The sequence below is a fragment of the Sceloporus undulatus genome, chromosome 2 (assembly GCF_019175285.1).
Source record: "Sceloporus undulatus isolate JIND9_A2432 ecotype Alabama chromosome 2, SceUnd_v1.1, whole genome shotgun sequence".
Taxonomy (NCBI): Eukaryota; Metazoa; Chordata; class Lepidosauria; order Squamata; family Phrynosomatidae; genus Sceloporus; species Sceloporus undulatus.
In genome coordinates, this window is record NC_056523.1 from 22816453 (window position 1) to 22831995 (window position 15543).

General features: G+C 44.4%; 1 protein-coding gene across 2 annotated transcripts in view; it reads right to left on the reverse strand.

The window, feature by feature from the left end:
- The window catches only part of LHFPL4 (LHFPL tetraspan subfamily member 4), a 97226-nt gene extending 82430 nt beyond the window's left edge, over nucleotides 1-14796 (reverse strand). For both annotated transcript variants that reach the window (XM_042455859.1, XM_042455858.1), the window contains exon 1: nucleotides 13900-14796. In XM_042455859.1, the coding sequence (XP_042311793.1) occupies nucleotides 13900-14305 (406 nt within the window). In that variant the 5' untranslated portion in view covers nucleotides 14306-14796. The remainder of the gene's footprint in view (nucleotides 1-13899) is intronic.
- Nucleotides 14797-15543: the final 747 nt, after the last annotated feature.

A 15543-nucleotide genomic window follows, 5' to 3' on the forward strand; every position in this document is an offset into this window, starting at 1 on the left:
TCTTTAACTGTATGTTGAACTTCAGTTTAATAACTATGTAAGTATTATACACCTGTGCCTCTGGGAATGCTCCAATATTGCTATTTGTTTGAGCAAAAGAAGTTGTAGGATAAGCTCTTGTAGACATGGACTACCTCCTCAGAAGCATCTGGGGATGTAGACCAAGTCTACAAAAGCTTGTGTTACAATTTCTTTTGCTCAGTTAGCCTCAAAGGTGCTACAAGATCCTTTTGCATACTGCTATTGCAGACAAACACAGCTAGACCTCTGAATTCTACCACTATTGATTCAGTTCAGACACATGAGGTCTGCGGTTACAGCAATAGTTCAAGGATGGTGTTATCTAGCTGTGGGATTATAGGAAGAAATAGTTTCACACAGGAAACACACGGACATCTAGAGAGACCACACAAATGGTAGTGACAGCAGTAAGACAAGTGAAGATCACTTTTGGTTCTCTAGGGTGGGATAAGTAGAAGTCTTCACACTACTAACCAAATTGATCCTACAGGTGGCCTACAAACAGAGTCTCTGAGCCACATCTTAATGACCAGGCAAGCTTGCATGTATGCAAACAGTCCTTCAACTAACTAATCTCCAATTATTTAGTGTTATAGGTCAGACCGAGGACTTGGAACAGGCCAGGAACTATGCCAGTAGCCAGTATAGCTAGCATAGAATCAATGGCTCTTGTATGGCTCAGCATAGAACAGTATGTGTGCAAGTAGGCCTACGCTAGGCTGAGCCATGTACCCATCCCTTGACTTACGAAAGAGCCTCTGAAACCTTCCCTCCAACATGGCCATTCCAGGTTTTGAGGGGAGCATGCAGAATCACAGAAGCATCTGGCTATGTCCCCATAGCCAGGCGTGAAATAGTTCCAGCAGTGCTGAGACCTCCAGAAAACCCTTGCAGAGCTCATCATTTTGATGTCATCGTTTTGTGTTTGGTTAAGGGAAGAAACCTCTGTGATTCCATCCAGGGGACTTGTCTTCAGAAGCTGTTCAGTAAATTGAAGACACTTAGGGCACTGTGAAGAAAGGGAATTCCAGCCCCCACCACACCAAAAAACATGACATACACAAAGGTAAGAGAAACCATCATGTGTATATGTCCCTAATAGGTTGCCAGCCATGTTTTGTCACCCATGTTTTGACCACCTGATTCCCATCAAAAACCAGGTTGCTGGGTTGTGCATCATTTAAAATGTCCAGACCATCTTCAAAGGCAGTCCCACATACACTGCATTACAATAGTCCAACCTGGATGTGTAGCGTAAGAAAGATTGTTTTTGCCTGATTTCAAGATCAAACCTTTTTCATTTACTCTAAACTCAAAATCCCCAAATAACCAGAATTATAATTACCAAGTATTATAATAGGTTTATGCTACTATATTCCTGATAAATTTACTCTTACCTCCTAGAATCATAGAATCCTCCTCTCACCAATGCTCAAGAGACAGAGAAGATGTAATCCTATCTGGCCTGAAGCTCTGAAAGCTCAGCACACAGCTTAAGCCTGGAGCATGCCAAGCAACAGTGAAGAAGGTCACTGCCAAAAAAGCACACAGCACCGTTAGAGCCATCCCAGAGTATTTTGCTGCTGCAGGCAGAGGGCAAGATGGCAACTCCATACAGAATGACTGGACTGGCAGGGGCATCTTTTCTGGATCCTCCTCTACATCTCAGAGCAACAGGCCAGCCATGTAGGACAAACACATTTGCCTTTCAATAGGTTGCTTATACCTTGAGAAAGTTACTGTATGGATTAGAACTCCTGAATTCCAAACCCACCATGACCATGCTGACTGGAAAATTCTCACCATTGCAATCCAAAAAAAGTAACTTTTCCTAGATGTGCTCACCACCATAACTCCGACAGCATCCTGAATGTTTTATCTGTTGCAACTGTGTATTTATCATAATGTTCTTATTTTGCAATGGTATGGTAATTCACTATGGGGTTTAAATTGTTAATACCTGCCCCAAACGGTATATAGGAAAGCACCAGAGGATGGGAAATGGGATGGTGGTGGTTTATAAGGAAATATAAAGAAATCCTGCTGCCTGAGACAGTTGCTACACTGGCTCTCAGGGCAGGGCCAAATCTGAGTGCCTTTCCTTCGTTTTCAAGTTACCCTCTCACAACTAGCCACCTCATATTAGGAAGGAGCAGGGTTTGGGAATCTTTAGATCAGTTGCCCATTTTTTATTTTAATAATATCAATATTAATAATAATAACAATAATTGTTGTTGTTGTTTTGTTGTTGCTATTATTATTAGTGGATCAGTGGGGGAGTCTAGGAGTCACAGTTCAAAAAGGTAAATTAGCCAAGCTCTGCTTTTCCTTGGTGGCTTGGCAGAAAGGTCTTCCATTATGAGCCAGTTGCAGCTGAGGCACCTAAGGAACTTCCCAGTTATCTAGAAAGAAATGCAGCCGTTCCTGGTTTCCGTCGCAGAGTCACGCCAAGGCATCCACTATGATACATGTGCATATGCCAGTGGTCTAATCGCTGCTCCTCTTTCCGTCCCTCCAGCCACCACTTCTGTCATCACCTACTGCATCTCTGTGTGTTCATCCCCAAAGGCTCACAATTAAAGATGACAAGTGGCATCTGTGGAGGAAGAGAAGGTGCGGCAAGGAGGACTTCAGCACACAACTGTGCCTTTCAAGACGCTCACCTTGGGCTTCCCACCTGCTCGCTGTGGAAGGAGACTCAAGGTCTGGGAGCCAGTTTGGGACATAGGCGGCATCTGCACTGGAGAAATAATACAGTTTGACACCACATTAACTGCCATGGCTCGGTGCTATGGAATTCTGGAAACTGGAGTTTGTCATGGCACCAGAATTCTATAGTACTGAGCCATGGCAGTTAAAGTGGTGTCAAACCGGATTATTTCTCCAGTGAAAATGCAGCCATGGTCACCTACTTGAGGATTCCCTTCCTGGCCCCAACACCACCTCCCTCGCCTTTTCTCTTCTTGAAGATGTTCCAGCAGCTGGTTGTATAAGAAGCAGGATTTTATGAAGGGTGTTCCTGAGTTACTGGGGTTTGTTTTTTTCTGTTTTTTTGAAGAGGGCAGATGGCTTGGTTTTTCTGTTTGGAATAGAGGAGCATCCTTCCTCTTAATTAGATTCTGCTTCCTTTGGGGGGTGGGGGAAGCAGTTATTTAGCCGGAGTTTTCTGGGAAGCCCTAATTAGAGTCTTCCCTGATTTGTTAGCCACTAATTAGGCATCAAAGATTGAAAGTGTTTTCAAACAGAGATGGAGTCGACTCAGTCTGAGGTGGCACAGAAGCCCGGACTCCCAATCCCCAGATCCAAAAGGAAACAGCCCCAAACAAACCCCAGCTCACATTCTCAAAATACAGTCAGCCCTGTGTATCCACGGATTCCTTATCCAGGCTTGAAAATGTTTTTTTAAAATATCAGTTACCAAAAGAGAACCTTGATTTCACCATTTTATATAAAGGACACCATTTTGCTCTGCCATTGTATTTAATGGGACTTGAGCATCCACGGATTTTGGTAACCACGGGGGAGCCTGGAACCAAGGGACCACTGTACTAACATGTGTAAGCTCCTTTTGCTAGAGCTACATTTCCAAACAACACTGGGCAGAAACAAGATTTTGTGTCCCTTTCTTTTTTCTGTTCAAGGACAGGCACTGTTCAAAACAGAATCCTCTTTCTTTTTTGTCCTTGGAAAAGTCACAGAACCCTTTCACATTGCAGACTGCACAATTATAGCAATTATAATTCCACATTAACTGCCATAGTTCTGTCCTATAGATTACTGGGATTTGCAGTTTAAGAAGAGGTACTTAGGGTGCTCAACTCAAGAACTCTGGTGCCTCCCAAACTGCAAATTTGAGAATGTCACGGAATGCAGCCATGGCAGTTAAAAGTGGAATATAGGGCTATGATTGTATAGTGTGGAAGGGTGGACAAACAGGAAAATGCAAGCCTTCCTTTAACCCAAATAATTGATGTAAAGACCCAAGACCATTCCCCACCAAAGACAGAGAAGCAAATGGCACATCGTTTGGTTTTTTGTGGGTTTTTTGGGCTATATGGCCATTTTCTAGAATATTTTCTTCTTGACATTTCGCCAGCATCTGTGGCTGGCATCTTCAGCCATGAAAGCTTTCAACTTCAAAATGGCACATCCTGTGGGCAGATGAAGGTTTCCATGTCAGTGGAATGGTGAATGCACTCTCGTTTTTAATATGAGCTCACTAGTTTGGAGTGCTGAATCCTAGCTTCAAAATAGGCTCAGCACCTCGAATAACTCCTTTATCATTTGAACTACAACCTGGACAGATGCATCACCACACTGATATGGAAGCCACCAGCCAAACCATGGGCACACCAACCCATCTACCAAAGTGAGGAGCGCAGTATCCAAAGCCAATTAAATTATTTTGTCCCAAGTGATGGAAAGTCCCATCCCCAGCAATAAAAATATACAACAATAGCCAATTAAATAAGTAACATTTCTCTGTTATGTTCTGACAGCTCAAATCTCCTGCCTGAAATGCCCACCTCACACTGCCTAAGACGAGTAAGACTGGTCCTGCCAAATTATTAAAGTGCTTCCCACTTTCGCTACTCAGAGCTCCTGCAAACTTTTTAGGGGTCTGTGTTGACCAGTTTGGTTTTTATTGGAGCCCACTTGTATGTGAAAATGATTATCACTAGGAAAGGACAATGCAGAGCCCATAAACCACTAGCAGCTGGAAGGAAGGGTTGAAGAGTGGTTTCCAATAGGAATTCCCCACTCCAGTGGTTGGTGATTGCAGGTCCCATCATCCATTGCCAATACTGTAAATTCACTGTAAATTGTGAAAGTTGTAGTCTAACATATGAGGACTTGAAATTGGGAACCACTAGGTTACTAACACTGAAGATGTCTCCCTGCCCCCTGCACATCTCTGTAGTCATATGAATATGGATTTTGGCTCTTATTTTCTTTTTCGGGGTGTGGGGGGGGGAGAGATTCAGCAATTGGTTTTAGTTAAACAAGCACAGAAAGAATAAATTAGTAAAGAAAGCCATGTTAAAAGTATTTCAACAAAGCAAGGGAGAAGAGCATGCAAATGGGTGCAGGTATCACCCTCTTCTTCTGCCCACAAAACATGCACACATACACACATGCAAACATACTTTCTTAAGTTGTATTGTATCTTGTTGTTGATTTTAATTGTAAGCCACTTTGGAAAGCCAAGTATAATGAATGTGGTGCACAACAGTGTGCAAGAGCACAGGGGTCCTTCAGCTGAGTGGTCTAGAATGATTTCACAAATCCTAAACATAGAAAAATTACTTTTTTGTACATTAATTCCCTGAATTCTAGCCATGTCAGGGGGATTCTGGGAATGGTTGTCCAAACAGAAACTTTTCCAAGCTCTTCACAAATCTGATTGTCTGGGTAATAATCATCCACAGTTCCATATAGAAAGGATTCTGTCAGGTATCAGGTACAAGGCATGGATTCCTGATTCCAGATTAAATTTATTTCAAAGAGGCACATTTCTAGACCTTGGAATTCAGAGACCTAGCCATGTTAGTCTGAAATATCAGTATGCAAAGGGATTGTGTGGCACCTTTGAAACTAACTAAAAGAAAGAAGATGGTAGTATGAGCTTTGGTAATTTAGAGCCTACTTCCTCAGAGACATGGAGTGGAGGGTCCAGGAACAGACCTGTATAAGCATGCTGTGTGTGAGAATAGCAATAGAAATGCAAAACATGTGGGTATGAAATGGAGGTGACAAGTTCAGCTTCTAATGATGGTCACTAGGGGGGAAGGCTGTTGCTTAAAGCCAAGGTGGATAGATAACCATATGAAAGGTGGTGGGAGTATTGGGATGTAATGTTGATATATCTCCATACCCACAAGTTTTGCATTTCTATTGTTATTCTTGCACACAGTTTGCTTATATAGGTCTGTCCCTGAACCCTCCAATCCACCCCATGCATGTGTAGAAGTAGATTCAAGTGTACGAAAGCTCATCTATTAGCTTCCTGCTTTCAGTCAGTCTCAAAGGTGCAACAAGATCCCTTGGCATATCGATTTCTAGACCTTTTGTTTTATCTGGAAATGTGTGGATGTCATGTATTTGTATTTGTCAGAGGGATAGTTAATAATAGTTAATAATGTTTAATCATTTTTTAAACTTTTGTACTTCTGTCTTTTAAATTATTGTAACCTGCTTTGAATCCCATTGTGAAAGAAATGCGGGATATAAATATTTGAAATAAATAAGTACATAATAGTTTTCTGTGGCTTGAATTACTAGCTAGCTATTGGGTTCAGCCCAAGACATTTAGCCACCTGACACAGAGCAGAGAATTCTCCCTCTCCACCTCAATCAAGAAACAAAGTACCCAAGGCTAATCAAGTTATTTCGGAACCTGAGGCAGAAAATTCCACAACACAACAACAACAAAGTAAATATTAAGTAAATTATTTTGTGATCCCCATATTAGCTGTTTGAAGCAGTCACCTCCAAGGTGAACAAAGTGCTGTTCTCTCCAGATATTGCTTCTAACCTGGTTCTTCCACCTGCCCAACCTGCATGGGGAGAAATCATTCCAGATCCTGTAGCATCTCAACTACCAGTGGCAGCTGGCAATGGGGTAGAATTTTTGTTTGAACTTTAGAAAACCATTTAAAATGCTGGACCTATTTCATGGAAAGGGTTAAGCGGCTGGATAATTCCTTTAACCTTTCTCAAACCTGGAATGGATTCACCACCCCCCTAACCTGGAAACCACCACTGCCAAATACTGAGTTCAGGATTAAAATAATGCACTTTCCTAGTGAAAAACTATTTTTTTTCCAGAGCTGGCATGAATGAACCAAGGGGAGACAAGCTAGACTTAAGCCTTCATATCTCTAATCTCCTCAATTGACAAGGAAATTGAAATAGTTAAAGATTTCCCATACCTAGTATCGGCCATTGATCAGAATGGAGATTGCAGTCTGAAAATCAGAAGAAATCTAGGGCTTGGAAAGGATAAGAAAGAACTAGACAAAATCCTAAGGTACAAAGATATAAAATGGAACACTAAAGTTAGGATCGTCCAAGCCACTGTATTTTCCATCCATCACCATGTACAGATGTGAGAGCTGGACAGTGAAGAAGGCTGATAGATGAAGCAACTCATTTGAGATGTGGTGCTGGAGATGAGTGCTGAGGATACCGAAGACAGCCAAAAAGACAAGCAAATGGGTCCTAGAACAGATCGTGCCTGAATTATCTGTGGAAGCTGTGACTAAATTAAGGTTGTCATCGTTTGGACATACCATAAGAAGGCATGACTCACTAGACAAGACAATAGTGCTAGGGAAGGTGGAGGACAATAGAGAGAGAAATGCCTCTGAGTCTCGGTGGATAGATTTAATCAAGAAGGCCGCAGACCTGACCCTGCAGGACGTGAGCAGAGTGACTGAGGGGGACAGGGGAGCTTGGAGGTGTCTCATTCATGGGTTGCCATGATATGAAGTTGACTAAAACGCAGTTAAGAACAACCGAAGTCAGGACAACAAAATTTGAAAATGGACAGATCCAGCTCCTAATCTGTATATATACTTTTATTTCTTATCTACTTTCATTTTTAATTTCTAAATTAATTTTATTTTTAAAAACTTCTAGCCTGACCACTGACTGCAGTAAAATGAACTCCTAATTTAGGCAGAACAACTTTATCTATACAAAACACAAGACTGTTTTCATATACTCTATATACTCATGTATAAGCCTAGAAATTTTAGTACAAAAATTGACCCAAAAAGCCTGAATCGACTTATCCATGGTTCAATGTAAATAGTGTACTATAACTCTTATTTTAAAAAAGGAACCATCCCCTGATGAAAGATGAGAGCGTAAACTGACCTGGAAGCACTGACCATCCTCTCTTCTCTCATCCATCCAATCTTAAGGGTAAGTACAAACAGGTATAACTGCTGGAATTCTGTAATTCCTTTGGTATCTTTTTCCTTTGCTTCATCCTTTAGATCAATGATTGCCAAACTTGGGTCATCCAGATGTTTTAGACTTCAGCTCCCAATCAATCCACTCTTGATTTTACAACTACAACTCTTTCAACTGTTCTGGGTTAAATTGGAACCATGCAGCTGCTGGTTCCTATTTCTGACCAGGTTCAGTGCTGGGAAAACCTGCAACCCAAAGTAGATGCAGGAGGAGAAGCCATAAAGCTGATTCACTGCTAGCCTACTATGAGTAGAATATACTAATGTAATGTAATTTAATACAAGAGCCAGTGGGATGTAGTGGTTTGAGAGTTGGACTATGACTCAAGAGATCAGAGTTCAAATCCATACTCAGCCAGGTAAACCCACTGGTGATCTTGGCCAAGTCACACTCTCTCATCCTCAGGAGATGATAATGGCAAACCCCCTCTGAAGAAACTTGCCAAGAAAACCCCATGGTAGGTTTGCCTTAGGGTCGCCATAAGTCAGGAATTACTTGAAGGCACACAGCAGCAGCAACAAAAGGTGGCTTGAGGTGGGCAAAACTGTTGTGTTTTGCAATGGTTCTGAGCCTTTGGGGGCAACAAAAAAATGCCTGTTTTTTTTTAATTTTAAGTGAGATCTGGCAGGCTTCATGGGGACTTCAAGGGCCACACTCCAAGGGCTGTATGTGGCCAGTGGGTCACACTTTGCACACCTCTGGCTAAGTGGTATATCAGCCATTCAGCGACTCAAAGTACAGCACCTGGTTTGTAATACAGCCATTTATTTCTCTCGCTGAGCATTGCAGCTAACCAGAACCCTTAGCCCAGAGAAACTGCTGTATAAGGAATACCCACTGTAATGTCTGCATTTTTCTGGCAAATAGAGTAAATGCTCCTCATAATTTAAAAATCATTATCAGGGGGAAGAGAGAAACACCAGCAACACTAATCCATACTTTCAGATATAGCAAAGCTCACCTAGCCAGTATCCCCCACGTATACTTTTCCTGGACGGTCCTAAAGGGCCCAATAGATCTTTTTAAAAAAGATATATCCCCCTTCCTGCTCATCAGACATTAACTCACCACTTTTTTCCAGAGTGCTGATCTAGGCAACTTGTCTCATTTGGGATTCAGGTCTTCCTTCCTTAGGCTGGGCCTGGCAGCTGGGTCTGAGCCCAGAGCAACGACTTGAAAATGCTTTTATAATGAGAGGAAAGGCCTTCCTGCTTCCATTTTGAAAGGGAGGGGAGATACCTTCATCATCCTTGGTTTTGATGAAGTATACTGGGGGGGAATGGTAAGCCAATAGGGGAATTAGTGACACTATAGTCCAAAACACACTGTAGAAAAAAAACAAACCCAATTTGTGTCTGTTTTGACTGTCCTAGCTCAATGCTAGGGAATTTGGGGAGCTGTAGTTTTGTGAGACATTTAGCCATCCCCTATCAGAGAGCTCTGGTGCCACAATATACTACAATTCCCAAGATTCCCTAGCACTGAGCCAGGGCAATTAAAGCAGTCTCAAACTGCACTATTTCTGCAGTGTGTTTTGGACCTATAGCTATGCAGAGATAGGATGCTGTGTGATTATCATATGGAAAAGTGCATGAATGTTTGTTTCTTGGTGTCAGTCTTTTGGGTCATGAGACCACTGATACCTATTCACTGAAACAAATAAAACTACAAATTATCCTTCTCATTGTGTAGACATTGGCTTACTCACACTGGGGCAGCAAACTCCTATTTTATGGATAACATTTTCATTACAGTCCTCCCTCTGAATTCATGGGGGATCTGTTCCAAACCCCTGCTGTGAATTCGGAAATCCATGGATATTCAAGCCCCATATGCATGAATGGCCATGTGCGCATACCACAGGTGCATGCACCATAAACTTAATGGAGGTCGCCCCTCTGAGCCTTCTCTGTCAGAGAGTTGTGGTGCCACAATAAAATACAATTCCAAGGATTCCCTAGCACTGAGCCAGAGAAATTAAAGCGGTCTCAAACTGGATTATTTCTGCAGTGTGTTTTGGACCAATAGTTTATTCTTTTATATGCAATCTGTTTTAATAATATCATAATTTAATTTTGTTTTAATGTAACACTTTTCTATGTAAGCCACTCTGAGTCCCAGTTTTGGGGAAAGGGCAGGATATAAATAAATATAATAATAGCAATAATAATAATAATCAACATCATCCTACTGAAATCCCCCGCCATGGTTCCACACAATAACTTCCGCATCTTATTCTCATCCACTACACATTCCTTTACACCTGCCCCATATGGCCTAAAGTGATCAGGAAATCAGACTCCATGACTCTGTGTGTGTGTGTGTGTGTGTGTGTGTGTGATATTTTGTGCATGTGTATGTGTGATTGTGGCCTCAAAGCTTTCCCAAGCATTGCAACCAACTAACATTCTCCTCTGTGTCCTTTGAGTCTCCCTTGGCCCCTCTTCAGCACCATGGACAGACCTCAGCAGCCACAACGAGTCTGACCAATCCTGAGGATTATGTCTCCAGCTCCCCACAGTGAGGATTTGATCTTTGAGCTCATTTGAAATCATTAAGTCTTAAAGTCAGAGCAATTTTCCAGTTAAGCTGGAGACAGTTTGCAATCATTTATCTGAGCTCGGGGGGTGGGGGGGGGGGGGGGGGGGGGGGGGGGGAGTTCCTTCTGCCTGGGCCCCAACCAACCCTAGGTCAATGGTTCTCAAGGCTTTAGTCTTCCAGATTTTGGGGACTTCAGCACATTGATGCTCCAGCCAACATGGCCAGAGCTAAGGGATGAGGGTCACCAACGCTGGCAGTGGGCCAAAGTTTTAGGCCCACTGCCTTACATGAAATTACATCAAATGTCACATTCCGCATCTCAGTGAGGGACACCAGCAGACAGTTAATATCCCATCCCTTTATTCACACACATATTCACACATTGCCATAATATTTCACATGTGACCCAAGCAGTTCTACTCTAATATGTAACATTGGCAACAGGGCAATCTGGATGTGTTGTTACTTCACTTCTGCAAAGAAAGCGTCTGTGTAGGCCCAGAAGAGAGGTGGGAATCATGCAGAATCAAATGTCATTAGCGTTCCCAGTTAAGGCTGCTGGGACTTGCAGTCCAACAACAGCTAGAGTGTGACATGGTTCCCACCACTAGCCTAGAAGATCTAAACCAGTTGCTGGTTCCTTATGGTTGTTACCCTTAAGGTAGGATGTGGCATGTCAGGCGCCACTGGGCTATACAAGCCCAAATAGCCCTTACCACTGACTATGCTGGCTAGGGCTGAAGGGATTTGCAGTCCAGCAAGATCTATACAGCCTCATGTTCACCACCCTGGTTCATGGTACAGGTACCTCATTGGACTTTCTCTTCTCATCTCATTGGACCTACCCAGAGTGGCTTTGTATACTTGACCCCAGCGTAAAGGAGCTTTTGACAGGCCTCTTCAGAGAATTTGAAATCCCATTATAAATAAGTGCAACAACCCAGGACAGCCTGGTTGCACACCATGTGTGTAAATGGACATGTACCTTTCTTTCCCTCCCCAGCACCCACCACAGATGGCCATATAGCCCAAGTTTGTCCACCTTGACCAAAATAACACTTCTGGTTATTCAAACCCATTCTTCTTCATACCTGATGAGGCTGTTCTGCATTTAGCTCCCTATCCCAGAGTGGAAAGCGGTCCCACTCTCTATCATTTGGATCTGAGCTCCTTCCTTTTCTATATTTTTAATTGTATTTTTTTTAATATTGTGAGCCACTCTGGGTCCCAGTTCTGGAAAAAGAGCAGTATACAAATAAATACAATTATTATTATTATTATTATTATTATTATTATGGTGTTTGTGAGTGTCTGAGGTGTGGGGACATCATAGAATCATAGAGTTGTGGAGACCTCAAGGGCCATCCAGTCCAAACCCTTGCCATGCAGGAACTCACTATCAAAGCACCCCTCAGTTATTTGGTTATTGATTATTTGGTTTTGGGGGTGGGGAATCATAGAATCCTAGAGTTGGAAGAGACCTCAAGGGTGATCCTGTCCAACACCCTGCCATGCAGGAACTCACAACCAAAGCACCCCTGGTTTACAGTTGGCCCTCCTCATCCATTATTTCTTTATACATGGATTCAAGTATTTACTGTTTGAAAATGTTCAAAAAATATAAATTCTAAAAAACAAACCTTGATTTTGCCATTTTATACAAGGGACACCATTTCACTATGCCATTGTATTTAATGGGAGTTGAGATCCACGGATTTTGGTATCCAAGGGGGATCCTGGAAATAAACTCCAGCAGATACCAAAGGTGTGCCATATTTGGTTTTGGGATGAGGAATAATAGAATCCTAGAGTTGAGAGAGACCCCAAGGTCCATCCAGTCCAATTCCCTGCCATGCAGGAATGCACAATCAAAATGCCCCTGGCTATGTAGTTATAGTTTTTGGGTATTGGGGGTTTTTTTGGGGGGGGGAGGGGTAGGGAATCACAGAATCATAGAATCACAGAGCTGGAAAAGACACCTAGGGCCATCTAACCCAACCCTTTTGCCCTGAAGGAAGGAACTATCACCCCTGATTATTGAGTATTCAGCTTTTTGGGAGTGGGGAATCATAGAGTTGGAGGAGAAATCAGGGGCCATCCAGTTCAATCCCCTGCCAGACAGGAATACATATTCAAAGCACCCCCCAGTTTTTTGGTTATTGGGTATTTGATTGTTTGAGATGGGGAAACATAGAATCATAGAGTTGGAAGAGACCCCAAGAGACATCCAGTTCAATCCCCTACTATGCATGAAAACACAATCAAAGCACACACACACACACACACACACACACTGGGGGTATTTGATTATTGAGTCTTTGGAGTTTTGTAGAAGAGAAGAAATCATAGAACCATATAGTTGGAAGAGAACCCAAGGGCCATCCAGTTCAGCCCCATGCACTTCAAGAAAACACCATGAAAGCACCCCTAGTTACTGAGTATCTGTTTTTTGGGGGTGGGGAATCCTTGAGTTGGAAGAGACCCCAAGGGGCACCCAGTCCAAGCCCATTCTACCATGCAGGAAGACACCATCAAAGCACCCCTGGATATGTGGCTTTTGAGGTGGGGAATAACAGAATCCTAGAGTTGGAGGGGACCCCAAGGGCCACCTACTTCATCTCCATTTCACCCTGCAGAATGTTTATGTCATTATTGGGTGTGTGGCTTTTTGAGGTGGGGAATCACAGAATCATAGAGTTGGAGGAGACCCCAAGGGCCATCCAGTTCATCCCCCTGCCCTTCAGGAAAACACCATGAAAGCACCGCTGGTTATTGAGTATTTGGTTTTGGGGGGTGGAGAATCATAAAGTCATATAGTTGGAAGAGATCCCAAGGGACATTCAACCCCATCCTGCCCTGCAGGAAGCCACCATCAAAACACCCCTGGTTATAGGGTATTTGGTTTTGGGGTGTGTGTGTGTGAGGAATCCTAGAGTTGGAAGAGATCACAAGGGCCATCCAATCCAATCCCATTCTGCCATGCAGAAATACACAGTCAAAGCACTTCCCTTGGAGTATTTTGATTATTGAGTACTTGGGGTTTGAGGAGAAGGTAGCAATCATAGAATCCTAGAGCTGAAAGAGACCACCAAGGCCACCCAGTTCAAACCCATTCTGCCCTGCAGGAAGCCACCATCAAAGCATCCCTGGTTATGTGGTTACTAGGTATGTGGCTTTTTGGAGTGGGGAATCATAGAATCCCAGAGTTGGAAGAGAGACTCCAAGGGCCACCCAGTTCATCCTCCTGTCATGCAGGAACTCACCATCCAAGCACCCCTGGCTTTATGGAGGGGGGCCCAGGGGCCAGGGCAGGGCCTGGTTCTGGGTGGGAATCCTGCTCCTTCCCTGGCTCCTTACCTGCCAAGAGCTGCATCCAGGCACAGATCTTGTAGACGGTGGCGGTGTTGCAGAAGAAGAAGAGGGCGAAGCAGGTGATGCAGCCCAGGATCAGCACCATGGAGAGCAGGACGAAGAAGGAGGCGGCCTTGAAGGCGCCCGAGGGGATGCTGCGGAAGTCGGCGAAGGAGCCGTGGCAGGTGAACTCCTTGAGGCTGCCCTCGTTGCCCACGCAGTAGTGGAAGAGGCCGAAGTAGCCGGGCTTCGGGGTGCTGACGCTGTCGCCGATCCAGTAGGGCTGGATGAAGACCACCACATTGATGATGGCGAAGCAGATGGTGAAGATGGCCCACAGCACCCCGATGGCCCGCGAGTTCCGCATGTAGTTGTCATGGTAGAGCTTGGAGGCCTCCTGCGAGGGCAGCATCCTGGCGGCGGACGGAGAAGAGGACTCCCGGGGGCAGAGAGGGAGGAAGGGGGCCGGGGAGGAGAGCAGGGCAATGGCCACCACACACCACCACCAGAGCCTCCTCCTTCTTGCCCCCCAAAGGAGCCCCAGTCAACCCAAAGGGGGCCTGGGGGGAAGGAAGGCCATGGGGCACAGAGGGGTGGGTACCAAGCTGAGTAGGGGGCTGCAATGGGCAGGGTCCCCCTTGCCTTCCCCCTGCTAGATAGGCTTGCTTGCTCCTTGCAGATCCAGCCTGGACTCCATCTTGGCTGCTGATGCTTGCTGCTTGCTGCTTGCTAATGCTGCTGCAACCTCTTTGCTTTGCTTTGCTTTGCCTCCCTTGCAAAAGCCTTGCAAGCTTGGTACCCGGGCAGCGCGCGCCCCAGAGCCTGGGAATGAGAGACAGAGCGCGCGCGCGCCCTTTGGAACCAGGAGGGGAGGGGCAAGGAGGAGGAGGAGGAGGAGGAGAGGCAGAGCGCGGGAGAAAAGGAATCCAGAGCAGCAGCAGCAGCAGCAGCAGCAGCAGCCTTAGGAAGGTTCCAAAAAGGGAAAGTTTGGGGGGAGGGGGAGTGGGATGGGAACGCGCATGCGCCCAGGCAAGCAGGTCAAGCTAGAAGTGGACTCGCCCAAGGCTTCCAAGGCTACGCATGCGCCTTGGAAGGTGAGTGAGGACACCTGATTTTCCCTCTTGGTGACCAATGGTCCTCTTTTTTCCAGGACCTCTATTCTCCATCTCAGCCTTTTCAGTCCAGGGAGACACATTCCATATATATATTCATTCCATTTGGAGCATGGTGACTAAGACTGGGGACTGCAGTCAGGAAATCAGAGGGATTGTATTTATTTATTTATTTATTATTTTATGTTTTATCCCACCTTTTCCCCAAAGTGGTACCCAAGTTGGAAGAGACCACCAAAGCAACCCAGTTCAACCCCATCCTGCCCTGCAAGAAGCCACCATCAAAGCACCCCTGGTTATGGGGTTACTGGGTATGTGGCTTTTGGAAGTGGGGAATCACAGAATCTCAGCCTTTTCTGTCCAGGGAGGTATATTACCCCCCAAAAGTACTCCATTATTATTGCAGCATTATGATTATTTGGAGCATGCTGACTAAGACCGGGGTGTCCAGGTTCTCTCCATTACCATTGGACACTATATTTGAAAACAACAGCAACAAAATAATGGCCCTATTTAAGAAATTATTATTATTATTATT